The sequence below is a fragment of the Notamacropus eugenii genome, chromosome 1, assembly GCF_028372415.1.
Source record: "Notamacropus eugenii isolate mMacEug1 chromosome 1, mMacEug1.pri_v2, whole genome shotgun sequence".
NCBI classification, from domain to species: domain Eukaryota; kingdom Metazoa; phylum Chordata; class Mammalia; order Diprotodontia; family Macropodidae; genus Notamacropus; species Notamacropus eugenii.
The window spans coordinates 214,371,015-214,398,831 of record NC_092872.1 but is presented as its reverse complement, the minus strand read 5'-3'; the positions used below and the strand labels follow the sequence as shown (position 1 = coordinate 214,398,831).

The 27,817-nt window shown below is 41.1% G+C and overlaps 2 protein-coding genes across 3 annotated transcripts in view; both read right to left on the bottom strand.

The window, feature by feature from the left end:
• Positions 1-25,845, bottom strand: part of HOGA1 (4-hydroxy-2-oxoglutarate aldolase 1) — a 36,005-nt gene extending 10,160 nt beyond the window's left edge. For both annotated transcript variants that reach the window (XM_072626631.1, XM_072626635.1), the window contains exon 1: positions 25,135-25,845. In XM_072626631.1, the coding sequence (XP_072482732.1) occupies positions 25,135-25,354 (220 nt within the window). In that variant the 5' untranslated portion in view covers positions 25,355-25,845. The remainder of the gene's footprint in view (positions 1-25,134) is intronic.
• On the bottom strand, positions 17,237-23,990 carry C1H10orf62 (chromosome 1 C10orf62 homolog). Its single transcript, XM_072647697.1, has 3 exons — positions 23,978-23,990; positions 18,659-18,776; positions 17,237-18,541 (listed from the first exon to the last, which is right to left on the bottom strand). Exons 1-3 carry the CDS (start codon positions 23,988-23,990, stop codon positions 17,737-17,739), a joined length of 936 nt encoding a protein of 311 aa, XP_072503798.1. The 3' UTR covers positions 17,237-17,736.
• Positions 25,846-27,817: the final 1,972 nt, after the last annotated feature.

Below are 27,817 nucleotides of genomic sequence, written 5' to 3'. Positions count from 1 at the left end.
TTAGGTAAAACTGTGAAATAAACAAAAATTATCTTCATTGTTTTTCTTTCCTGACCCATTCGTCATTGTCCCTAGAGACCCAGATTGCTATGGCTTGCCCATCCTTAGATAGTCTCCTACTTGCCAAGGATCTGTCCTCAATATGTCCCATGATGTTCCCAGGGTCATTCAATGCTTATCAGTACAATACTCTTAAAATTCTTCTGTATTAATAGTAACTTCAAATATTGGAATGACGTATCAGTTCTTGGACAGGGACAATGAGTGTGTCTACCAAGAGCTATCTAGAATATATTTGCTAAGCTGCTGCAAAAATTATTCACTGTGACCAAGTTAGATTTATATACAGGATGCAAGGACGGATAAATGTTAGGAAAACAATTAACATATTCAGCCATATTAAAAACAAACCACATGATTATGTCAATTGGTATAGAAAAAGTCTTTGACAAAAGTACAACATTCATTTTATTAAAAACCCCGCGAAGCATAGGCACAGAAAAATAATTTTTAATATGATATTAAGTATATAACTAAAATAAAAAGCATTTGCAATGGAAAAATACTAGAAACTTTCCCAGAAATAAGACATACAAGATAAATAAGAGTAAGAAATTAAAGGTGAAATATTGGCAGAAGTGGCAAAAATCATTCCCATTTGCTTAGAACATCATCATTTACTTAGAAAATCTGAGGGAATCATTAAAGAAACAAAGCCAGGGAACTTCAGCAAAGTAGCAGGATGAAAATAGATCTTCAAAAACAATAGCAATTCTAGACAGCAATGACAAAATCCAAAAGGAAATAAAAGAAAAAGAAATCCCATTCAAGATAACTACAAATAAGAGTCGATCTACCAAGGAACAAAGATATATAAATGCTTTAAAGAATGAAGAATGACAAATAATTGAATAAGTATTCATGTTTGTGGTTGGGGTGTGCCAACATAATGAAAATTACAACATAGCCTAAATTAATTTATAAATTTATTGTCATGTCACGCTACTGCTTTATGAAATGATATTTTATAGACCTAAATGAAATGCTAACAAAAATAATTTCAAGTAAAAAAAGGCCAAGAATCTCCTGGAAAATAATGAAAAAAGTAGAAATGGAGCAGAAATATCATTTCCATGGTCAAAGAATATGAACAGGTAGTTTTCAGGTGAAGAAATCAAAGCTACCTATAGTCGTATGAAAAAATGCTATAAATCACTATTAATTAGAGAAATACAAATTAAAACAACTGTGAGGTACCACCTTACATCTATCAGGTTAACTAATGTGACAGAAAAGAAATATGATAAATGTTGGAGAAGATGTGGGGAAATTGGGACACTAATGCCCTACTTGTGGAGTTGTAAACTGATTCAACCATTCTGAAAAGCAATTTGGAACTATGTCCAAAGGGCAATCAAACTGTACGTACCCTTTGAGCAAGCAATATCACTACTAGTCTGTATCATAAAAAAGATCATAAAAGAAGGAAAAGGACTACATGCACAAAAATACTTATAGCAGCTCTTTTTGTGGTGGCAAAGAATTAGAAATTGAGGGGATGTCCATCAATTAGGGAATGGTTAAACAAGTTGTGGAATATGAATGTAATTCAGTACTAGCATGCTATAAGACATAATGAGCAGGCAAATTTCAGGAAAATCTGAAAACACTTACATGAACTGATGCAAAGTGAACTGCGTAGAACCAGGAGAACATTATACACACTGACTGCAACATTGTGCAGTTAATCAACTATGAGTGATTTAGTTCTCAGCAATACAATGATCCAAGAGAATTCCCAAAGTGCCATGATAGAAAATGTTATCCACATCTACAGAAAGAACTGAAGGAGTCTGAATGCATATTGAAGCACATTATTTTTACTTTATTTTCCATAGTTTTTTCCTTTTATTCTGTTTCTTCTTTCACAACATGATTAATATGAAAATGTGCTTTACATGATTGCACATATATACCCATATCAAAAATTCTTACTGTCTTAGGAAGGAGGGAAGAAAAATTTGGAACTAAACATTTTATTAAAAATATATATTAAAATTGTCTTTATATGTAATTGGAAAGATACTATTTAAAAGAAAAAAATTAAAAGAAATAACATTTCCAGACCTCAAACTCCATCACAAAGAAGAATCTCACACCGGTTAAGAAATAAAAACATAGATCAGTGAAGCAATAAATCAAACTCAAATTATTTAGGGAAAGAACTCCCTATACGGTAGGGACTTCTGGAAAAATAAGAAAACTAATAGGAAGAAATCAGTTTTAGATGAACATCTTATACCAAATAAGTATTATAAATAAATAAAATATTTTGTGACTTGAGTATTAAAGGTCACACTATGAAAAAATTAACAAAAGAACTATACTAGCTATGATGAGGACAATAATTCTCAACTAAAGAGATAGAGGCGATCACAAAATATGAAATAATTTTGATTACATGAAATTGAAAAGCTTTTTCATGAACAAAGTCAATGAAACTAAGACAAGAAACTGATAGCTGGGGGAAAATATTGCATAAAATATCTCTGATTATGGTTTGATAATCCTAGAACTAGTACAAATACACTCTTACACACTTTTATACAATGTGTATAAAATGGTATACAAAGTGATAAAATTGTTCTCAACAGAAAAATTGCAAATATTAACAACCATATAAGAAATTGCTCCAAATAAGATGAATGTAAGTCAAAATAACTTTGAGATTTACCTCACTCTCAAGAAAATGACAAAGATGACAAAAGATGGAAACAGTCAATAATGGAAGAACTTCAAAAAGACAGGTACATTAATGCACTGTTGGTGGTGCTCGTACAGCCAGTTTGTTCTAACCATTCTAGAAAATAATTTGGAATTAAAAGGGACTAAAATGTCCATACCTTTTAGACCTAGAGATCCTAACCCTAGATGTATTCCCCAGGGAGCTCAAAGACAAAAACTAAGATGTCACATGCACCAAACATTGATGCTGGTACTTTTTATGGTAGTAGATAACTGGAAACAAATTACATACTCATCTATTGGGGAATGGTTAAAATTACGTTACGTGAATGTAACAGAATATTATTGTACCATAAGAAATGGATATAAAGACATCAGAGAAGTATGGGTACACTTATATGAACTAAATGAATTAAGAAGTGAATTGTGAGTGAGTTTACTAGGGCGAGGCAGTTAGAGAGTACTGGGGTTGCAGCCAGGAAGACCTGAATTCAAATTTGACCTCAGATACTAGCCTTGTGACCCTGGCCGAGTCACTTAACTTTTGTTTTCTTCCGTTTCCTCATCTGTAAAATGCAGGAAATAATAGTATCAACTTCACAGGATTTTTGTGAGATTCAAAAGAAACAATAAATTGTAAAGCACTTGGCACATAGTAAGTGCTATATAGATGTTATCTATTATTATCATTAGAGTAAATTATCCAGAACCAGGAAAGTAATACATAATTTCAATGATGTAAATGGGGGAAAAATAAACTGAAGATTCGGTTGCAGTATTGGTGAGTTTTTCTGAACTGTTGTTTTTTCTCTGTCTTTTTTTATTTGTTACAGAGTATAGCTCTCCGGATAGAGAAAAGGGGAGAGATATATTCAGAAATTTATATAAAATGATTGAAATTGATATAAATAAAATTGATATATTTAGAAGTTAATATAAAAACAAAAAATGTTTTAAAAAGATTATATTTGCCTGGAGTCTTGAAATATCTAATAAAAAGGGGATCTAAAACGAAAAGGACGGGGAGCAAACCACCTTATGTATGTCCATGAAGCTAGAGATCACAGAGTAGGGGTTCTTTACCTTTTTTGTGTCATGTGAAGCTTATAGACCTCTTGACTCAGAATCACATGTTTAAATACATAAAATAAAATGTATAGAACTACACAGGAAACTATACAGTTATCAAAATACATTTTTAAAAAGCAAGTTCATGGTTACAAGTTAAGAAGCCCTGCTAGAGATGAGCTACAGAAAGGAGAAGAGCAGTGGAGACTCCAGAACTATTGATCAGACAAAATTTCCTAGGGAAGGAAATTTAGCAATAAAATTCGTGTCCTTGGTTGTCTAGATGTAAATGCAAAAAGAACATGGGTAACAAGCAAGGTATAGTGGAGATCTTAATGGAAAGGGGCAAATTTCATCTCAAATGTGTCACTAAGACACGATGGGAAAGACTTAGGATAGGAATATAGTTCTCGAAGAATCAACCGCAGGGAAAGGGGATAAAGTGAGGGACAAAGTAAAAATGATAGCATTCTAAGGTATTCTCATGTAAGGAAATCTTGGAACCAGAGTGGGGAAGCATGGTGGAGAGCAATAATCAGAAATAAAGCAATATTGTCATCAGAGTATACACAGATGACCTGTACAGAATCAGAAATGAGGACATAGATAGGGATAGGACACATAACACAACTGACTCAGGGGCATAACAGAAACTGGAGAAGGGCAAATGCTGTCCCAATTTTCACAAAGGGGTCAGGAAACCATGAACTGGTGAGCTTGGCTTTGATTCGTAGAAACTTTTTGAGAATGTACTATCAAAGGGATAGTTAGTGAGCATTTGGAAAGGGAAGCAGTGATCACAAAGAGCCAGCTTGGCTTCATCAAGAATAGGTTATGCTGGGCTAACCTCATTTTTTCTTTCTTTCTTTTTTTTAAAACAGGATTATTCTATTGGTATGTTAGGGGAAAGTTGTAGCTGTGGTTTGCCCAGATTTTAGAAAAGCATTTGAAAACTCATCTCACTCTATTTTTTGTGGAAATGGTTAGAAATAGGCTAGACAATATTACAGTTTGGTTGATTGAAACCCAGAGTAGTCATTAATGATTCACTGTCAGTTTGGAAGGAGTGTGATGCCTCAGCATTCACAGGAATGCTCTTATGGTACTTGATAAGTTTATTGATGACTTAGGTAAAGGCATAGCTGGACATGCTTATCAAATCTATAGAAGATACAAAGTTGAAAGGAATAACTAATGTTAATGTAGCTATACTATTATATATATAATATAGTATCAATATATAATATTGATATTAGATACATTATATTAATAACATTATATATCATATTAATATAGTAACTAATGTTAACAACGTTAATGTTAAGAACTAATGTTGTAGAGGGAATTAGGATCCCAAAAGACCTTGGAAGGTAAAGTGTTGGGCTGGCTCAATCTAAAAAAATCAGATATAATAAGAATAATTGGCAAGTCTTACAAAAGAAAAGCAACTTCACAAATACAAGATAAGGGAAGTGTGACTGGATAGATGCATGTTTAAAAAGACCCCGGTGGGTTTAGTGAATCTCAAGTTCACCTTAAGGCAAAAGTGCAATAATGGAAATCAAAAGAGTGAACATAATGTGGGACTGCCTAGAGAGGCACAGCCTGCAACTAGCAATTTTGTACCTAATCCAATTAAAAAAAAAAAAAGCATAAATGAAGTATTCACTGAGTCCTGGCCATTATATTAGACCTGGGGATTCAAAGACAAAACAAAACAAAAAGACTCTTCCCTCAAGATGTTTACATGGAGAATTATTACCACGTCAATGTAAAAATATTCCTGTGATCCTTTGAGGAGAGAGAACACCGATAACTATGAAGATTAGAAAAAACTTCAAAGGAAATTTAGGATTCTAAGAAGAAACAATGCTTTCCAGGCATGGAAGATGGTCTGGGGAAAAGACCCAGAAGTGGAAGAGATGGGATGTCACATTCAAGGAATAGCAAGGCAGCCAACTGGGCTAGAATACGGTGTGTGAAGGGGAATAATGTATAAGATTGGAGAAATGTATGCATAGACAAATTAAGCTAAGCCTGGAAAGAGGTTTGGAGTCAGAATATGAAGGGTTTTAGATAAAAAGCTAAGTAGTTTAAATTTTACCCTGGAGACACAAAAGAGCAAATTGAAGACTCGAGCAGTAGAATTACATGGTCAGACTTGTATATTAGGAAGATTCTTTTAGTAGCTGTGTGGAGGGTGGATCAGAGAGGATGGAGACTAGAAGCAGAGAATTCAATTAGAAGAATTTGACAATAACCCAGAAGATGGTGGTCATGTGACTGGAAAGAAGGGGATGCATACAAGAGATGTCATGAAGTAGAAATGACAAATCTTGGAAATTGATTGAATATGGTGGGACAGCGATGAGGGAAAAAGAAAAGTTGGGAATGACTCCAAGGCTGCAAACCTGGATGATGAGTGGAATGGTGATAACCTTCATCAGAAATAGAGAGGTTTAGAGATGAACATTTGTCTGTTTGGGACCCTCTGGATTGGAAATGTTAACAAGAAATTGGTTATGTCAGACTGAAGCTCAGGAGAAAAACTAGGGCTTGAAATTTAGATTTGGGAATCATAAGCAGATAGATGATAACTGAATTCACAGGAACTGAGGACATTGTATACAATAATAGCAATACTGTTTTAAGAACAACTTTGAACAAATAAGTCCTTTTGACTATTATAAATACCCAAGTTAAATACAAAGGACATATAAGGGAAGATGCTATCTGTATCCAAAGAAAGAACGGATAAATAGAAGTATATGTAGAATGATTTTACATATATACATATTTGTATCTAATGGTAGCCATATGTAGGGTGGGGGGGAAGAAAGAAAAAAAAGAAATTTAGAAGATAACTTTATCATATATTTAAAAGTAGTATCAAGTTGTACATAATAGATTTGTAGTTTCATGTGCAATCATCTTTTTTTTTTAATTATACTATGCTATGGAAATGGTTTTTTATTCCAAAAATTTAACATAAATAAATAAAAAATAAAAGAAAGGAAAAGAAAGAGGAAAGAGCTCAGAAAATAATCCTGGGGGCTACACAGAGCAGTAGGACACAGATGATGATCTAGGAAAAGCGGTAGACAAAAAGTTGCTCGGAGGGAGGGAAGGGCAGGGCAAATGGAAAGAAGGTATGGTTAACAGTGTCAAATACCACAGAGAGGTTAAGAGGCATGAGAAGGGAGAAAGGCCTTTTGATTCAGGAAGATGATCACTGATTATCCTGGAGAAAGTAGCTTCAGTTGGGGATAAGGTTGGAAGTTAAATTTCAAGAGACTGAGAAGTGAATGGTTAAGCCTGGAGACACAGATAGTTTTTTTCTTAAAAGTTTGGCTGTGAAAGTCAGGGAAGGTATAAGACAGTAGCTTGACAGGGTGACATAGTGAAATAAAATTTTATGTATTACTCCCCTTCATACATCTGGGCATTGTTTGTAGATATCAAGAAAGGGATAGGTAGATAGGGGGAAAGGGAAGATTAAAGGGGGGAGGGAGTGATTAGGGAGCAAGCTGCTGGAGAAAACAGAAAGGGATGAAATCAGGAGCATGAGTAACCTAGGGGTTGTCTTGATAAGAGGGGCCATGTCTTCATCGGAGACTGGAGCAAAGCCAGAGGGAGATGGAGGATGTTTTGATGTATAGAACAGGGAGAAAAAGGATCTCAGGATAGATGGCCTCTTTTTCTTGTTAAAACAGGATGTAAGGCCATCTGCTGAGAAGATAGCGTAGGCAGCTTGGGGAGAGAAAAGAAGAGAAGATTTGAAATAGTGAGGGCATCATATAGAGAGTCAGGATCTGACCAATGCAGTGACTATCCATAGTTACAGAGAACTGATGGTGAACTTATGCTACTCATCTCCTGACAGAGAGGTGATAGACTTAGGATGCAGAATGAGACACATTCGGATAACAAGACAACGTGGGAATTTGTTTTGTTTGACTATGCATATTGGTTACAAGGGTTTTGTTTCCCTTTGGGGTAAGGTGAGAGGGAAAGAAAATAAATGCTTTTTAGTTAAAAAATGAAATAAAAAATTTAAAAAGAAGAAAATAGAGAAATAGAGTTAGGGAGAATAAAAGGATTGTTGTTCAGTCGAATCCAATTCTTTATGATCCCTTTTGGGGGTTTTCTTGGCAGAGATACTGGAGTGGCTTACCATTTCCTTTTCCAGTTCATTGAGGAACTAAGGCAGAATTAAGTGACTTGCCCAGGGTCACACAACTAGTAAGTGTCTGAGGGCTGATTTGAATTCATGTCTTCCTGAGCCCAGGCCCAACGCTCTTTTTGACCGTATCACCTAGCTCTTCAATAAAAGAAATACTCTTAGATAATACATTTATGATGAATCCATAACAAAATTTATGTACGGTCTGCTTGGGGCAAAGACCACAAACTGGGCTGTATGGCAGAAGGAATCCAGCAAATCCTGCTGAATGGGAACCAGGAACTGAGGAACCCCGCCCCCTATGGTGGGAGACAGAAACCTGAAAGACTGAAGTGAGAAGTCAGTGCTAGAAAGGATGCTGCCACATGTGGAGCTCACATCTGCCCATTGTCCTGTAGTTTTCTAGTTTAACTATTCATCCTAGTTAGGTATTGAGCCCTATCCCTCTGCCTTAGAACTACAATCGAAATTGACTCCCCCAACTTTGGTGCTCTAGGTCAAAGTCCAGAAGCCAAGCCTCAGGTACCACTCTAGCCCAGCTCCTAGGATTAGTGTGGTGATTCTTGCTGTCCTCTGCCCCAGTTAGACCATATCTGGGACATCGTGCTCAGGCATGGGTGCCATGTTTTAGAAAGCCCATTGATAAACTGGAGAATATCCAGAAGGAGGGTACTGAGATGGTGAAACAACTCTAATTCTTGCCTAAGGAACTCAGGGGAGACATGACAGCAGCCTTCAATACATTTGATGGGCTATCTAGCAGAAGAGCAGTGTGAAGATCCTGTGAGTAGATGCAGCTGGCTGAATGCTAACTGGGTACCTCACCTCCTCCTCTCCTGTCTGCCTGTCCCTCCCCTTCCTTCTCCTCTCCAAGGGAAGGTAAATTTGGTTGGCCAAAAGTTGCTCAGTTGACCTAGGTTTTACTGCCTCCCCTCCCCTCCCTTCCCCTTCCCTGTCCCCTGTCCTCTCTTAAAACCTTAAATCTACTACACTCTGAAACTGGGACTCCAAGGGCCCCTGAAAAGGGCTCCTGGATCCCCCTAGCTTTAGAGTGATTATCAATAGTAACTGTTGCTGTTTCCCACCCAGCCTCTTGTCTTTGTTTTTCTTGACCTCATTAAAGGGGCCATGCCCTGGATACTTCTTAAATAGGCCTTTTCAATGAATGTCCGTTGCCTCACTCTAAGTGAGTACCTGCAAAGACCTTGGCCTAAAGGGCCCAAGGTCTCCCACTGCATCCTGGGCCATCTCCAGTCATCCTAATGAATATCTGGTCACCAGATTCAGATGGCTCTGGAGAAGAAGTGAAGCTGGTGACCTGCACAGCCCTCCTTTACTCAAAACAAAGTCAAGTGCAAGTCATGTCATTTCTCCGATGGCATGGTCTTCTTTGGCAACGAAGGACAAACATGACGAGAAGAGGGATTGATCATATTTTTTCTGCTTGATCAACTAGGACCCAACAAATCAACAAGCAATTATTAAGCATTTACAATGTGCATTATGCTAAACCACTGGGGACAGGAGAGAAAAAAATACCCATATTCCCTGCCCTCAAGGAGTTTATTGTCTAAAAGGGGAGATGATATGTAAACTACTATGTTCACACAAGACACCTTCTGGGTAAAAGGGAGAAGCAGTGGCCCAGGGTTACAGAGAAACAGTTTTCAGACTGATAGCGCAAGAAACTTTCTAATAATTGGAGCTGTTCAAAATTGGAAGTGGCCCGCCTTAGGAGGTGGTAAGTCCCCTTTGGTGAGAGGAATTCACAGGGAAGATGGATGACTATTTGCTCAAGGATGTTGCAGAGGATATTATTCCAGTCCCAAGATGATTTGATTTCTTCGAATCCCCTTCAGGGCTACACTATCTTATAAACTAATTTGAGTAACAAGCTAATGGAAATCATCTTCCTAGTACATATTCCTAGTACATATTTAAGTATGTAATGATGATAATTAATGATAACAAATAACGGGCATTTATATAGCACTTTAATAGTTTCAAAACTTCCTTTTACAAATAGTATTTGATTTTATCCTCACAACCACTTTGGGAGGTAGATACTATTATTATCCCCATTTTATAGTGAGGAAACTGAGGCGGGGAGAGTTAAATGACTTGCCCAGGGTCACACTGCTATTTAAGTATCTGAGGCTGGATTTGAATTCAGGTGTTCCTGACTCCAGGTCTACTAAGTGCATTGCCTAGCTTCCTCTATACATTCAAACAAAGACTTCTGGAAGCTCATATGATTCCTGACTTTTTTTTTTTTTGCCACCTTTAGGGAGATTCTGGGCCCACCAGCATTTGAGGACAAAGTCAGAAAATATCACCCTCTGAAATCAGAGCTAAGCATAAAACGAACAAAGTAAGTTGGCTGCTGAAGCCGAGCTGGGCAAATGAGGGAATACAGTATCTACTATGTGACAGAAACTGTGCTAAGTGCCTTCCCAAATATTTTCTCATTTAATCTTCACAACAGCCTCGAGAGGGAGACATCATTATCCCTGTTGTACTGCTGAGGAAATTGATGTAAAGTGATCATACAGCTAACAACACACAGCTGAGGCTCATTTGGAACTCAGATCTTCTCGACTCCAAACCCAGGTTCTACCCACTACACCATCTTAGCTGCCATCTCACCCTAAGAGATGAGGCTAAATCAGATGTCTCCCCAGTTATAAAAATCTAAAGGGAACTAGGTCAAAGTAAACTGAAGCTCTGGAAACTGTTAACTAGCAGAAAGATAAAGGAAGCAAACAGTTGTTGGTCTGTATGAAGTCTAGAAAAAAAGAGGATCTCAAAATGATAACTTTGTCAAAGACACACTATATATTTTGCATTGATCTATCTGTTGCAGGCAGTTCTTTTCTCCTAAATATTTCATCCTCCCCAGGCATTTGTGAAACTCCTTAGCTCTCCTCTTTCCTGTTTAGTTTAGTGCAGCCCCCTTTGCTTGTTTGTCATCCATATCATTCTTCTAAACTGGGAGTGTTCTCCAAGGTTCTGTCCTCAGCCCCCTATTCTTCTCTCTCTAGACTCTCTCATTGGGTAACACCATCTGTTCCCATGCCTTTATCATCTCTATGTTGATGATTCCCAGATCCAACCCCAATTTCTCCCATGAGCTTTAATCTTATATCAATTATCTATTAGACATTTCAAAATGGATGTCCTAGAGATATCTCAAACTCAACATGTCCCAAACAGAACTATCATTTTCCTCCCAAATGCAGACCTTTTCCAAACTCTATTTCTGTGAAAAGCATCACTTGTTCTTAGAGTCTCCCAGGTTCATAACCTTGGTATTATCTCCCACTCTTTATTTCCTTTCACCTCACATATGCAATCAGTTGCCAATCTTGTGTCATTTCTACCTTCATAATGTTTTTCCCGTGTGGCTCCTTTTTTCTATTAACGCAGATGCCACTTTAGTTCAGAAATCATCCATCACCTACCTGGATTATTGTTAAGTCTCTGTACTTCCAAGTCTCTCAACATTCCAGGCTTTCCTCCACATCGTTTCTACTGATTTTCCTTAAATGGAGATCCGAACAGGTCAGTACCCCTTTCAATAAACTCTGGTGATTATCCATTGCCTCTGGGATAAAATTTAAACTCTTCCATTTAACTTTTAAAGTCCCTCTCAGAACAAGTCCCTTGCTTCAATCCTGGGTTGTGCTGGTGCTAGCTTAAACCTTATAAACCAATTGTTAAATTTTCAATGTGAGCACTTACACCCTGAAAATCAGCAAGCACTACAAAATCAGGCCTTGACTTATTGTTTTATTGATAATCTAGGTTTAAAAAAGTGGAGAAAAATATTAATAATACAGATTAAGCTTAAAAGCATGTCTTGTGAACACTTTTTTCAGAGAGCTTGTTAACATTTACCAGCACACCTCCACCCCATTCTAGCTTTCTAGCCTCATTGTGCATTCTCCTTACATTCTCCAATCTAACTGAAATGACCTTCTCTCTGTTTCCACACCTGCCACTCCATCTCCCCCATCTCTCTGCCCTTGCATTCACTGTCCGCCATGCCAGGAATATCCTCCCTTTTCATTTCCCTCATAGAATCAGAGAAAGCTTGGATTCCAATACCTATCAGAAGCTTTTCCTGAATCCTTCCAACTGCTTGTGCCTTTCCTTTCTTAAACTTTACTTCAATTACTCTGTATTTACTCATTTATATTTATTTGCCATATACTTATGTATGTCCTTGTTTCTCATTACAATTTAGGCTGCTTTTAAGTAGGGACTATTTCAGTCATTATAGTTATATGCCTGACGCCTAGTGTAGTCAGGGCCCTGGCACACAGTAGGTAATCATGATGATGATGGCAATGATAATAACTTCTTGTTAGGCAGGCAGGTGGCACAGTAGATAGAACTCCAGACCTGCGGTTAGGAAGTCTTGAGTTAAAAATCTGATCTCATACATTTACTAGCTGTGTGACCCTGAGAAAGTCACTTAACCCTGTCTGCCTCAGTTTCTTCATCTGTAAAATAAGCTGGAGAAGGAAATGGCAATATGTCTGCCAAGAAAACTCCAAATGGAAGAGTTGAATGTGGCTGTAAATAATAATAAGCAGCAGTTACATAGCAGCTTAAGGTTTGCAAAGCACTTAAAATATGTTATCTCATTTGGTGGCTTAGGTGTTTAATAAATACTTGTTGATCTAATTTGATTCTCACAATATCTCTAAGAGGGAGGTATTATCATCATCCTCATTTTATGGATAAGGAAATGATGTTCAAAGGTGTCAATTGACCTGTCCATAGACACAGAGCTAATCTGTGTCTAGAGACACAGAAGTATCTCTAGCTCAATAAAACTATGAACAATGCCATGCAGGATTATCTAAGACACACAGGTCATAGTGGAGAGTTCTGACAAAAGGTGATCTACTGGAGGAGGAAATGGCAAATCACTCCAGTATCTTTGCCAAGAAAAGCCCATGGACAATATTAAAATTACAAAAGATATGACATCAGAAGGTGAGCCCCTCAGATGGGAAGATGTCCAACATGCCACTGGGGAACAGCACATGACAACTACAAGTTAGCTCCAGCACTAATGAAGCCAACTGGCCAAAGCCAAAAGGAAATTCAGCTTTAGATATGTCTAGTGACAAAAGGAAAGTCCGATGCTTTAAAGATCAACATTGCACAGGAACCGAGAATATAATATCTATGAACCAAGATAAGCTGGACATGGTCAAACAGGAGATGGAAAGAATAAATACTGACATTTTGCAAGCCAGCGAACTTAAATGGAGAGGAATGAGTGAATTTAATTCAGGTGATCATTACATCTACTACTGTGGGCAAGAATCCCTTAGAAGAAATGGAGTAGCCTTCATAATAAAAGGGTGAGAAAAGCAGTATTGGGGCATATTCTCAAAAATGATGAAATGGTATCTTTTCAAATCCAACTGAATGCAAAATTCCAGAGAAGAGCAAAGGGAGATAAGATTTTCTTAAATGAATGCCAAGAAATAGAAGAAAACAATAGAATGGGAAAGATAAGAGATCTCTTCAAGAAAATTATATATATCAAAGAAACATTTCATGACGAAATGGGCATGATAAAAGACAAACATGGTAGGGACTTAAAAGAAGCAGAAATGATTAAGAAGTGGTAAGAATATATAATAGAACTATACAAGGAAGATTTTATCATCACCAATAACCACAATGGTGTGGTTACTTTTCTAGAGCCTGACATTTAGAGAATGAAGTCAAGTGGGCCTTAGGAAGCATTACCAACAATAAGGCTAGTGGAGGTGTTGAAACTTTAGCTGAGCTATTTAAAATTCTGCAGGATGATGCTATTAAAAGGCTGCATTCAACATACCAGCAAATTTGGACAACTCAACATTGACCACTGGACTGGAAAAGATCAGTTTGTGTCCCAGTTCTAAAAAAGGGCAACGCCAAGGAATGCTCAAATTATCACACATTTGCATTCTTTTTATACTCTTCAAGTTAGGCTTCAGCAATATGTAAAGTGAGAAGAGCAGGCTGGTTTTCAAAGAGGCAGAGGAACAAGAGACCAAATTGCTAACATTCACTGAATTATGGAGAAAGCAAGGCAGTTCCAGAAAAACATCTATTTCTGTTTCAAAAAAAGCCTTTCACTGTGAGGATCACCGAAAAAAGGTGGCAAGTCCTCAAAGAGATGGGAGTAAGATGGATCATCTTGCTTGTCTCCTGAGGAACCTGTATGCAGGCCAACCAACAGTTAGAACCAAACGTGGGACAACTGATTGGTTTAAGATTGGAAAAGAGGTATGACAAGGCTGTATATTGTCAACTTATTTAATTTATATGCAGAATATGTCATGTGAAATTCCAGGCTGGATGAATCAAAAGCCAGAATTAGGGCTTTTAGGAGTAATATCAACAATCTCAGATATGTAGATAATACCAATCTGATGAGAGAAAGGAAAGAAAAATTAAGAAACCTCTTGATGAAGGTGAAAGAGGAGAGTATAAAAGCTGGCTTGAAGCTTAACACTAAAAAAATTAAGATCTTGGCAACTAGTCCCCTCACTTCCTGGAAAATGGAGGAAGAAGAAATGGAAACTCTCAAATATTATATTCTAGGGCTCAAATATCACTGTAGGTAGTGATTGTAGCCATGAATTTAAAAGATGCTTGAAAGCATACTAAAAACGGAGACATCACCCTGCTCACAAAGGTCCATGTAGTCAAAGCTATGGTTTTTTCAGTAGTGACATATGACTGTGAGAGTTGGACCATAAGGAAAGATGAGCACTACAGAATCAACACATTTGAATTGTGATGCTGGAGAAGACTTTTGAGAGTCCTTTGGACAGCAAGGAGATCAAATCAGTCAACAATTAATTCAAACTTCTCATTGTAAGGATAAATACTGAAGCTGAATACTTTGGTTACATAATGAGAAGACAGGACTCATTAGAAAAGGCCTTGATGTTGGGAAAGAAAAAGGAGATGGCAGAGGATGAGATAGATAGTATCATGGAAATAATGAACATAAGCTTGGACAGACTTTGGGAAATAGTGAAGAATAGACAGGCCTGGCATGCTATAGTCCATGGGGTCACAAAAAGTCAGACATGACTGAACAACAAATCCCTAAAGGAGAGAAAGGCATTTCAATAGATTCTACCAATTTTTGATGGAAATATCCCTTATGAATAGCCCATTCCCTTTACTCTCTTTCTACGGTCAGCAAAACAATCTTCTGATTTTGTAATTAGGTTTCCTAGAGAACCTGCTCCCCAAGAGAGAGGGCCCTGTGCAGACAGCAGGTAACAGTTTTCAGACAAGGTACAGCTCCCAAGAATAATTCCTATTAATTCAATCTGGTTTATAAATCAGTCTCTAGTGAATTTGGCTGGTATAAGTAAACTCCTCATACCTTGATCATCCTAGAGGGAATTGATAAAATTAAATTTCTAAACCTATGATGTTAAAGGTCACACCTTACACCATGGTTGTGGCCCCACCACTGTGACTCACAAGGTCATTGTCTGAGTACCTCACAAGCTAGGTGATCTTTCTCATTTACATCATCTTTTACTAGTAATTCAATTCAGTGAAAGAAGAAGCAGCAAAATTGTCTATTATTGACTCTACTGGATCCCATACAGAAGGATGATGATGTTCAATTTGAATCATCCACATTTGGTTAGACCTAGGACTAGTAATTCAGAAGATATATGAAAAAGGATTCCCAACAGAGCAATAAATTGGAGTTTATTCTCCAGAGGGCTGAATTTTGAGAGCAGAGAATGTTAACAGTGCTGCTTACAGCACAGAAACACCATAACTCAGTATTTAGTCAGTTAGGATAATTTGTTAACATAGGGAGCTGGGTGCAGTTTCTTGCCATGGGTGAAAAACTTTCTAGACATGCCTCTGGTCTAGCACTTAGCACATAGTAGGCACTTAATAAATACTAGCTGTCTGACTGGGTCTCAGCCACATTCTTTCAGGGGAAATGGCCTCTTGGTAGCCTGGGGATTAAAAAGTGAGAAAGAAAGGTCCCTGTTGAACTAAGGAGTGCAAGAGAGGATTTAGAGAAAATGAGGGATGGGTTAGACAGATTGTGAGGACAGAAGAAGAGATAATACCAGCTGGAGGTAGACCTTATCTTCAACAGCTCATGAAGGAAGGAATGGGAAGCATAAGGACAATTCACCTGCACAGAGAAAAGGCACTGAAGTGGGAGTAGGATTAATGAAACAGAAACAGGGCAAGCATTTTGTACAGGGATGGAGGGCAGCAGCTAGGTGGTGCAGTGGATAGAGCTGTGAGCTTGAAGTGAGGAAGACTCATCTCTCTGAGTTTAAATCTGGCCTCAGTTATTTACTAGCTGCATGACTCTGGGCAAGTCACTTAACCCTGCTTGCCTCATTTTCTTATCTGTAAAATGAGCTACAGAAGGAAATGGTGAACTATTCCAGTATCTTTGCCAGGAAAACCCCAATTTTTGGTGGAAATATTTCTTACAGATCTCCATTCCCTTTACTCTCTTTCTATGGTTGGCAAACCAATCTTCTGATTTTGTAATTAGGCTTCCATGAAGTGTTGGACACAACTCAACAACAATAACAGAGGGCTTTTGGTGAGAAAAATAATCAAATACACACTAGAATTTCTGTCAGTGGCAAATACTGTCAATCAGTTACTCTCTAATTACCATCCCTGGAACTTCGCTATCCAAAATACTCCTGCCTGCCTACCACTCCCCTCTATGTGAGGTCTTTCCCTACTAGAATAAGTAGCTCCTTGAGGACAGGGATTATCTTTTAAGCTTGTATGTGAAGCCCCAGTGTTCAGCACAAGCATCAGGCACTTAGTAGGTGCTTCTAAGATAAGGCCTTTCATCCATTCAATGGGAAAGGATTAAAAGGTATCAGAGTAGGAGGTCATGGCTCCACAAATTGAAGTAGAGGGGATAGGAAGAGAAAGTCTACCTGCTCATTTAAATGTTCACTCTCTCCTGGAGGGCTCCTGCTACCCTACAAAAATCAACACCTCACAAATTCCTCTTCTTTGGTTTCTCAGAAGAGTGTTAAATGTCACAGGAGCCTGTGCCTGGGGCATAAGTGGGGTCCCACAAAATACATCATAGCTCCCGTAATCTAGACACCCAGATTGCAACTGATGGAGGAATCCAACAACATCAGGTGCATTCTCTACCTATCTCCCAGCTTCCAAAGAAGTCCTCAGACACTGAGCCACAGTATTGCAAGGTTTTATTGACTCATTTGCAGGCATTTTTCTTCAGTTAAATCCCATGCTTTTGGGGGGGTTCAGGTCCTGGGCCATTGAGCACTTCCCTCCGTTATCCTGAAGGTTGCTCCTGGTACCTTCCCAAGGAGCCAATGGACTGATGTCCTTTCTGTGGATTTCTTCATCACTGGCCATCTCAGAGAGGCAAAGTCTGTTCTGAAGGCACAACTTTCCCCTCTTTTTTTGTCTCTTCTTTAGCAGGTCACCATGGTTCCCTGTGCTAGATTTTCCATCTCTGGCATCCTGTAGGCACTGTTAAAGGTCCAAATGTTTCACTGACCCAGCTGGGTTGATGGGTCCCGAGACACATCAGCAGAAATCCCTTTGACCAGCATTTAAAACTACCTCTCCTCAGACCTGAGGCAGGATAAGGGAAGTGGTGGGACAGTCCTTGAGTAATGCAACTATGTTGTCGCAGTTGAGAGAATGAGATGATGCCAGCCTGATTAGGTAACTTCAAAATAAGCATGGGGCACCCGTTGGCTGTGCGGTGGCTGGCTGTTATTGCCATGATAGTGGTAGCCACTGCTTGAGCCGGCTACATTGTTTTCCCGATGGATCAGCAAATTCCCTTTGATTTTCATCTCTACTTTCTCCAGAGCCTTGAGTTCCTCCTTATTAATATCCTTGGATTCCAAATGACCAGTGTTCTGGTAGTCCGTGGCCCGCTGAAGCATGGAATTTGCTAAGTGCCGACCACTGATGTCAATGTCCCGCACACAGGCAGCTACCGATGCCCATACTGACTCATCTGCTGAGCTCGACTTGGAAGACTCTCTGTGGGAATCCTTGAACACTTTGCTTCCTGACATCCTCTGCCTGCTGATATAGGATTCCTTGTGGAAATCAACATTTCTCCCTTCTTTAAGGCTTGAGGTACAGGTTTCCACTTGCACGTTGGTACTAGCAGAACTGGCCTCCCCACTCCCACCTTCTTGCAGCATGGCACATAACTTTTCATCTGAAAGGCGGCTGAAGTGGGACTTGATCCAGGGATCACTCTTATTCTCTATGGCAGTGGGTGCTGCGGATTTTTTACTACAATCTTGTAGGCTCTTGGTGGACTTCTTCTTCCAGCGGAACCAGAGGCAGAGGCCTCCAGCCCCCAGCAGCAGGCTGACCGCCAGCACCACCTTGCATGATGGTTGCTGGGTAAGTAAAACCAGGCTCTCCAGGACCCTGAGCCAATCAGCTTGAGCGAATAGAGCATGGGGAGATAAGAGATAAAAGGAAATGGGGAGCCCAGGTAACCTGGCTCATGCTGAAAGGCACCCCAAAGGGTGTCTGCAGGGCAGATCCCTGCTCCTCTACTCCCTGGGGAAGGCCCCTCCCCCACCTCAGCAATGAAGCCCATTGTGAGGGAGATACCTGGGAGGGGTGGGCAGGTAAGCCCCAACAGTGCTTGGGGGAGGCCTGGCAATGCTGGAGCACCCAACAGAGGGAGCTGGGGTCTGTTGCCCTAGCCAGGTTTCTTTCCCCAAGTTCACTGGAAGGGTAACACAATCAAACCAGAAGCCAATGAGGCAGTCCTCCTCCTCCTCCACCGCCACCTCTGCATATGACTCATTCTACAGTTTGGTTATTCACCCTCCTGAAGACAGGTCATTAGTTATTATTATTATTTGTTGTTGTTGTTGAGTCTTGACTCTTCATTTTGGGGTGTTCTTGGCAAAGATACTGGAGTGGTTTGCCATTTTGTTCTGTAGCTCATCTTACAGATGAGGAAACTGAGGCAAATCGTTAAGTGACTTGCCCAAGGTCACACAAGCCAGTAAGTGTCTGAGGCCAGATTTGAACTCTGGAAGATGAGTCTTCCTGAGCCCAGTGCTCACTTCACCAACCTCGATGCCCTAATTATTATTAGAAACTAACTTATTAGCTGAGGCTGCCATTCCCTTCCCTACAGACAGAGCCTGGACCACTCTCTTGCTTTATCTGGAGTCTTCTTCTGCTACTTAATCACTAAGTATTGTCTCCATCCTTTGCCTCCTGGCCACAGAAGAGAATGTAGTCCTGAGATCAAGAAGGGAAGGAGGGGAGGTCATGGAGAACATTCTGGAATGGTGTTAGGCCTCAACTGGGGGAAGCACAAGTGATTAGCTCAGCATGGGGGCAGTATTGGAAAACTACCTGGAAGATCATGGTTCTAGAGGACCCATGACGAAGCACCTCACTCCTTGACAAAGAGGTGATGGACTCATGATGAAAGAAAGACACACATTTCTGGGCATGGATGATGTGAGAATTTGGAATTTTTTGACTAAATATATTTGTTACAAGGGTTTTGGTTTTTTTCCCTCAACTGGAGGGTGGAAAGATGAGAGAAAAAAGTGGGGTTAATGATAGACTTTCCCTTCCACTCGAAGTTAGAAGAAAGAAGGCCAGAAGGAATCACATACAAGCAAGGAAGCTGTGAAAAGTACAGGTTGATTAATAGACATTTGCAGTTTCTTGTATAATTTTCTCCTGATTCACAACACATATGAAAATATTAATTTTATTTGATGTTCAGAATTTACAAAGAAAAAAAATGGGGGAAAAGGAAATTACCTGGCTTTGAACCTAGGAGAGGGAGAGAGAGAGAGAGAGAGAGAGAGAGAGAGATGACTCAATTGTTGACATGAGCTTTTATTTTAAAGCCTTGGATTTGAAGCAATAGCTATTCAGATGCTGGTTATTTCCTCCCAAACACTGGGAATAACCAGCAGGTAAGCAATGACACCTTGGATAATGACTGCCACCCTTTTGTAGAAATATTTACCTTATTTCAAAAAGCATTAATATTCACTTTTAAATTCTGTCTCATGGGTCACCAAGGATAACTGGCACTAAAGGAAAGGTGTAAAAGACATCAAGGGCAAGTCTGCCTAGAAAACAAGGTCGGACACTCATACTACCAAAGTGAGAGATAACCAACAGATTGGCAATGTGAGTGGTATCTGCATTTGCACCTTTAAAAGACCTAAAGGGAAGTCTCCAGTGCATTAGATAGATCCTTTATGAAGGATTTGCAGAAAGAAATTGAACAGGATAAGAAAATATATATAAGGCTGGTGGAAGGAGCATTGAATTTTGTGGGGGAGGAGGCAGTCAAGGTTAAGTGACTTGCCCAGGGTCACACAGCTAGTAAGCATCAAGTGTCCGAGGAGAGATTGAACTCAGGTCCTCCAGACTCCAAGGCTGGTGCTCTATCCACTGTGCCACCTAGCTTTCCCTTGAAATTTTTTCAAATTTAAAATGATAAATAAAAACAAAGAGGGGAAGAAGGGAATTAGTATTTTCATTGTGCCTACTATGTGCCAGGCACTGTGCTAAGTGTATGCTTTTTTACAAATATTATTTCATTTGATCCACACATCAGCCCTGTGAGGAAGATGCTATTATTATGCCTGTTTTACAAATGAGGAAACTGAGGCAATCAGAATTTGTGATTGTGCTGTGGATGACGCAGCAACTAAGAAATGCCAGAGGCTTGGATCTGAACTCAAGTCTTCCAGCTTCCAGACCAAATGCCCTCCCTAGTTGCTGCTCCACCAGCTGCATCCATAAGAATGGTCAGCATTTACATTAGAGGTTTCTAAGGTTTGTAAAGCACTTTACAAATATCTCATTTTATCCTCATAACAAACCTTGGGAAGGAAGTGCTATGAATATCCCCATTATACAGATGAGGAAACCGAGGCAGAGACTAAGTAACTTGCCCAGGATCACATGGCCAGTGAGGTATCTGCAAGAGGTTTTAGACTCTAGACAATTTAGTGCAAGGTATAAAGAAAAGTAAACATTTCAACTGTTTTTAATTGCTTAACCTAATTCTGGCTTTTCTTAATCTGTTTGAAGGACATTCTCTAGCATCCTTTCACCTGCTTCAGATGTTGAAAAACCACCAAGGGGCTTTCCATATGCTGCCATCTCCAGTCTTCAGATGGCCTAGCATTCTTGTATTCAGAATAATGTTTCGCATTCTCTAAATGGCCTCTCTCAGCCTTAGAGCGAAGGGGTTTCTAGAACTTTGCTTTCCAACGCCAAAAAGATCAGGCGTGCGATGTCCTCAGTTTCACAAAGACTAAGGATGCTTTCCTTCCATCAATAGAGATTACTGGGGAACCAACCGCCTTACTTATAGTACTAACCCTTCCTGTCCTGAGATCATGCAGGATGGAAAGTTTGCTGGATTGGGAGTCAGAGGACTTAAGTTTAAATCCCCTACTACATCTTTAACTATAAGACCTTAACAAATTCCTTCACCATTCTAGGTCTGAGTTTCCTTATCTGTAAAATGAGGGCGTTGGATGAGATGATTCCTTCCAGTCTGTGATCCCATTAAAGTTTTGTCTGTGTAAAATCAGTACCTTTTATTCCTTAGCGTCATAGGTTTTATATCTAGAGCTAGAAGTTACCTCAGAAGCCAACTACTGAAGTCCATTCTCTCTTTCCTTCCCCTCCCCCCATTTTAAAGATGAGGGAATCAAGGCTCCAGAAGATCATCTGAGGTCCCTTTGTCTCCTGCTATGAGTTTTTTCCAGGCCCATAGAGGTTTTCCTCCTTATCTCCACCTTCTGGTTCTCTGACTTCAAGTCCCAGTTAAAATCTTACCTCCTTTAAAAAACCTTTCCTGGGGGAAGATGGAGGGATAGAGCACGAGCCTGATGAGTCAAGAGGACATGAATTCAGATCCAGCCTCAGCCACTTATTAGCTGTGTAACCCTGGGCAAGTCACTTAACCCAGACTGCCTCCAAATAAACCAACCTTTCCTGACCTCTCTTAATGCCAGTGCCTTACCCCAGTAGATTATCTCCAGTTTATCTTCTCTGTAGCTTGTTTGTGCATAGTAGTTTGCATGTTGTCTGAGCTCCTTGGGAGCAAGGAAGGTCTTCTCGCCTTTCTTTGTTCCTCCCTTCCTTCTCCCCCCCCCCCAAAGCACTTATAGCACAGCTCCCAGGACATTAGTAAATATTCTAACACTTACTAAGTGTTTACTGACTAAGGAGAAGGGCAGGACATGAACCCAGGACCTGAGACTCTAAAGCCAGTTCTCTTTCTACTGGAGTGTACTGCAACTTGTCTAATACAAAAGGCTTCTTCCTGAAAAGCATCAAGCTGTTTCTCCCCTTTGAACATTGAATGCATGTTTGAACCAAAAAAGCTTTAAAGAAGACATCCATGGTAGCCTTCCACCCACTAATACAGGGCAACTGGCCAAAAATCCATTAGAAAAGTCAAGCTAGAATGGGATGAAAAAAGCCCTGACCAGTAGGAGCCTTGACTGTGTCTCCCAAGGTTCCTTGTGGCTGTGGCTACTCAGGGGGCAAGGGAGACCAGTTAGGGCCTGACCCATCAGAAGGGAAACTGTACCACCTATACACTACTTGAGGCTCAGAGGACTACCAAATGCCTGCCTTGGGGCAGGTGTTCCTGGGATGTTCCCTTCCAAGGGCTCTTGGGAGGATCCGTCCTGTCAACTAACTCCCTTCTGCCCTTGTCCCAGGGCACCTGCATCCACAGATGATATCTTCTGTTCAACTCTTTTCTTGATAATCTGCCCTGAGCTTACCTGCTTTCCTAGTTCCAGGGAGAAATCTACCAAGGCTGGGCAGGAAGCTTCTGTAACAGGGTTTATCAGTACCATACTAGGGGAACCCTTGCTCCCACCTGATCCATGAAACCCTCCATATTTACTCATGAGCCCTGCCAGGGCTACAACTTATCTGAGTTGGGGCCTAGATGGCAAAACATGAAAACCACAGTTCATAGACCGTGCAGAGCTATAGGAAGATTGGTGTGTCTGTCCCTCATCAAAGAGGTATGTGTTGATACCAACATATAATGCTTTAGGGCATGACATAGTTTTAACATGGGCACCAGACCTAGTGAATTAGATGCTGAATTCAACTTGCTTGGGGCTGAGTCAAAGTGTAAGGAAACACCCTTCAGCTGGTTTAGTCTCAGCATTTAAAAAGTAAAATTATCTTGTCTGGGGGCCCTTTTCACATATTCAATAAAACCTGAAGTGAGGGGAAGAGGCAGGAAGGTTATTCCATCCTGGGTACTCACTGTGTCTTGAACTGGCATCTGTGGATTTTTATGCATGCCTTTGAGTCAATCTGAGATCATTTTCATGTTTCTTAAAGTAGTTTTAGAGTAGAAGCTTCTGGAAGCAAGGGGTGCCTGTATGCCCATTACACATTCTCTCTGTCCTGTAACTGCCAGAAGCAAAGTCCACACCATGGCCTTGAATCAGCACTGAATTTGTCCTCTTACTGGGCAGCTCCCATTTCTAAAAAACCCACTTCCCAGAGACACCCTATAGGCTCCCTAAGCTGTATAGCTTACTTTTTTTTAAAAATGGGGGTAACATTGGGCTACCTCTAAAAGGCTGGCCAGGTCTTATGAGGTGAGCCACCATATTATCTGTTAGAAACCTTTGGGCTTGGGTTTGTTGTGTCCACTTTGTGGAACTAAGCAAAGGGAGGCAAGTTTCATTTTCCACCCTGTGCCCCCTCTGATCTCTTAAAGAATATTCCACAGCTGGGGTAAGGATGGAGCCCACCTGGGCAAGCACTTATATCTCAACCACTGGCCCAGTGCTTCTACCAACACTCAGTGCCCACCAATAGCCCATGGCAATTAAATAGGTGGGGCATCTCTCAGGTATACTGCATATCCAAGGCTGGTATTAACCATACCTGTTAGGTCCATGTCTAGCTTAGGGGTCCCTGAAAGCTTTACAAAAAATACATATATTTTGATAACTATTTCAATATAATTGCTTTCCTTCATAGGCCTATGTATTTTATTTTATGCCTTCTAAGAAGGGGCCCCTAGGTTTCACCACCAAATATGGTCCATGACAGAAAAAAAGGTTGAGATCCCTTCCCTTAGATGAACCTTTCCCTTTAGCAAGTGGCCACAGGATCATACAAGAAACTACACTGAAAGGAAAATTCTACATTCCACAGGGTACTATCTACCCTGAGGCAGTCCAGGGGACTATGGATCTGAGCAAAGGCAAGAAAGATCTCCCAAAAGGATGGCTGGGGGTTGTGAAAGCCACACCGTCAGGCACTCCTGAGTTCACAATAGTAGTAGTGATGAAAATAATAAACTACTATTGTTGTCCATCCAGCTACTCATGGAGCCTTCTCTAAATATTGGTCAGTAAAGATGAGAGGAAAGGAAAGTCAATAGCACATAAAGGAGGGGACCAAAGTCAATTGCAGGAGTTGGTCAATCAGCATTTATTAATGTGTACCAGGTACTGTACTAACCAATGGGGATACAAAGAAAGGTGAAAGACAGTTCCTGCCCTTGAGGGGGTCATAAACTAATAGGGAAGGGGAGAGGAAGAACCAGAAGCAGGTAAGAGAATTACCCTGAAAATTCTTACTCAGATTCAGGGAGTGATAGATGGAGGTAGAGACTGCAGAAGCAAGACAAATGGGATCCATCTTCATAAGAGTTCCAGAAAAGGGACTGTCAGGCACTCAGAAATCCCAGTCTCAGGGGAGGGCTCCCTTTTTCTCATGCAAAGGAAAATACCAACTCCTCTCCATCTCTGGAAAACTTTGCCCACCTCCCCTTGGGGAGAAGTCTGTGGGCTCTGGGCTGAATAAATGCTGACCACTGGTATACAACCTAATGAGCACCCCTGCTCCTCATCAACCACTGAATCACAGAATCTTTGCTCTGGAAGGGACATGAGGAATCATCTAACGTAACCTGCCCATTTCACAGATGAAGAAACTGAAGCCTTGGGAAAAGTAAGCAACTTGTTTAGATCCAAGGCTGCCTGACTCCTAGTCTCTGTCCTGCCTCCCTTGCCCACTTCCAGGATTCACCTTACCTCTGAAGGGGATGGTGCCCAGTTTGTACAGATTCTCCTCCAGCTTCCCATAGTCCACCTCTGCTGTGGCCGTGAATGGAGTGGTCACTGGAGGGTAGATGCCCGCAATGTCCACCTTCCTCCCCTCTCCGGAGGTCCACCCTGTCAGACTCCGCACCAAACATCTGCCTAGCCCCTTTGCCCCCAGCCTCACAGAGGACCAGACTTGGGGTGCCAGCATATCCCTGAGAAGTCTGACTTGGCTGCTCTGTGCCCCTGCCCTGGAGTCAAACCTGAGCTTTCTCCTCCTGTTAATAATCAATAGTTCTAGTTAAAAATTTGCTGCTGCCCCCTGACTCCAGGGTCCACAGACAGGTGAGAAGCTTTGGCTGAGGAGGGAGAGAGTGGAAGGGCGTTCATAAGATATGAAGCTGGAGTGAACTTAGAGATCACTTAGCCCAAAGGTGATCCAGTAGTAACAGATCAGCAAGCACAGCAGCAAGGCTGTAATTCAAACCCAGGGCCCAGCCTGTCAGGATGCAGGCCTCCTTCCACGCCTCGCTGCACCCCGTTCCTGAGAGGCAATGTCTCAGGCAGCTGTCCCAAGAGCCATAGACAAGTCTCTTGGCAAAGCTAGGGGGGCTAGTCTGTCCTCAAGAGGCACAGTCCCCCAGATTAGGCTGAGCTTTCCCTCTGCTGCCTTTCTAGAGGGAAGGAATCCCAGTCCTAAGCGGGAGGGATTTGCAGAGCTCTGTTTTCCGGTCTCTGGCCCAGGGAAGGGGGAGGGGGCACCAGAGCTGCTCTGTGGTCACTGATTGGCTGACAGCTGTTTTCCCTGGTCCTCCTCCCTCCTGCTTCCATAGAGTTTTCTGTTTTTTAAAGGGTTGTCCTTTGGACAGCTCCCCCGGGGCGTCTTCCTCCCTTCTAGCCCCAAGGTGTCTTTGTGAAGTGGGTTTCGTGGGAGCTGCCCAGTAAGGGGTTGAGTCCAGTGCTGATTCCAGGGCACACAGGCCTTTCGGTGTAGACTTTGCTTCCAGAGTTACAGAAGGACAGAGAGAACATGTAGCTGGCATACAGGCACCTCCTTCTTCCAGAAACTTCGACTCCCCACCCATATTAAGAAACTTGAGGATGAGTGCACAGATTGACTCAAAGGCATGCATAAAAATCTACCAATGCCAGGTCAAGACACAGCGAGTGCCCAGGATGGAATAACTTTCCTGCCTCCTCCCCTCACTTCAGATTTTGCTGAGTACATGGGAAGGGGCCCCAAGAACACGATCATTACATTTTAAATGCCCAAACTAGTCACAAGGCAGAGAGAGATGACTGGGGGGGGAGGGGGGGGCGACAGCAGCAGTGGCCGAGGAGGGGGAAGGCAGATGGGGTATGGGGAGGGGGCTTGATGCATGCAGGGAATCAGATTGAAACGGGGCAGGGAGCAAAGGAAGGAGACAGAGGATGCCTCAGGGTGAGGGGCAGAGTTCTGAAGGGGGACTGAGAGCTAGACAGATGCTGAAGGATCAGAGTGGAAGCTGGCAACTAAGTATTTAGATAGAGCTGGAAAGTGGCAGTCCATGTAAGACCTGAAGGGGAAACACTGACTTTTCTATATTAAGCATTTACTAAATGCCTACTGTGAACCAAGCACAAGGAGTTTACATTTTAACAAGGAAAACATGTTTAAATATACATACATGTATACACATAAAACAGAAAGGAGAACCTTGGGAGGTGCTGGGGGGGAGGGGGAATTGAGGAAGGTCTCAGGCAGCTAGATAGTGCAGTGGATAGAATGCCAGGCATGGAGTCAGGAAGACTCTTCTTCCTCAGTTCAAATCTGGCTTCAGACACTGTGTGCCCCTGGGCAACTCATCTAACCTCATTTGTCTCAGTTTCCTCATCTGCAAAATGAGCTGGAGAAGGAAATGGCAAACCACACCAGTATCCTTGCTAAGAAAAGCCCAAATGGGGTCACAGAGAGTCAGACATGACTAAAAAGTGACTGAACAAGGAAGGTCTTACATAGAAGTTCATACCTGAACTGATTCCTGAAGGAAAGCAGCGATTCCAAGGCACAGAGTAGTAAGTGCAAAGGAGCAGAGATGAAGGGGAGCGTTGCAAAACATTAAGTATGAGAAATCTTAGACCAAGGGGAGGGGGAGCGGGGAACATAATGGGTAAGAAGGTAAGAAACAGAGGATGGGCTCAGTTTGTGAAGAGATTTCAATGTTTATGGATGATCTTGGAGTCAAAAGGGAGCCACTGGAGTTGGAGCATGGGGGGGGGGGTGGAGATGACATGTTCAGACACAGGCTTTAGGAAAAGTCACTCTGACTGCTGTTTGGAGGATGGATTGGACCTGAAGTAGGAAGGCCAAGGAGGAAGTTACTGCATTGGTCCAGAGAAGGGGAGAGGAGGGTATGCACAAGAAGAGGCTGTGTGGATGAGGAGAAGGGGTCATGTCCACGGAGGGGAGATACAACAAGGTTCAGAATGTGTGGATGACCTCAGTATGGCAGAAGGTCAGAAATGGTGAGCAGATTCCAGAAGAGTGGTGGGTTTGAAAAGACTCATTTTCAACATGTTGACTTTTGAGAGACATGCTTACAGGACATCCATCTTTCAAAATGTCCAAGAGGCAGCTGGTGATGGGAGACTGGAGCTTAGGAAAGAGACTAGGACTGTATATATACAGGAGGCA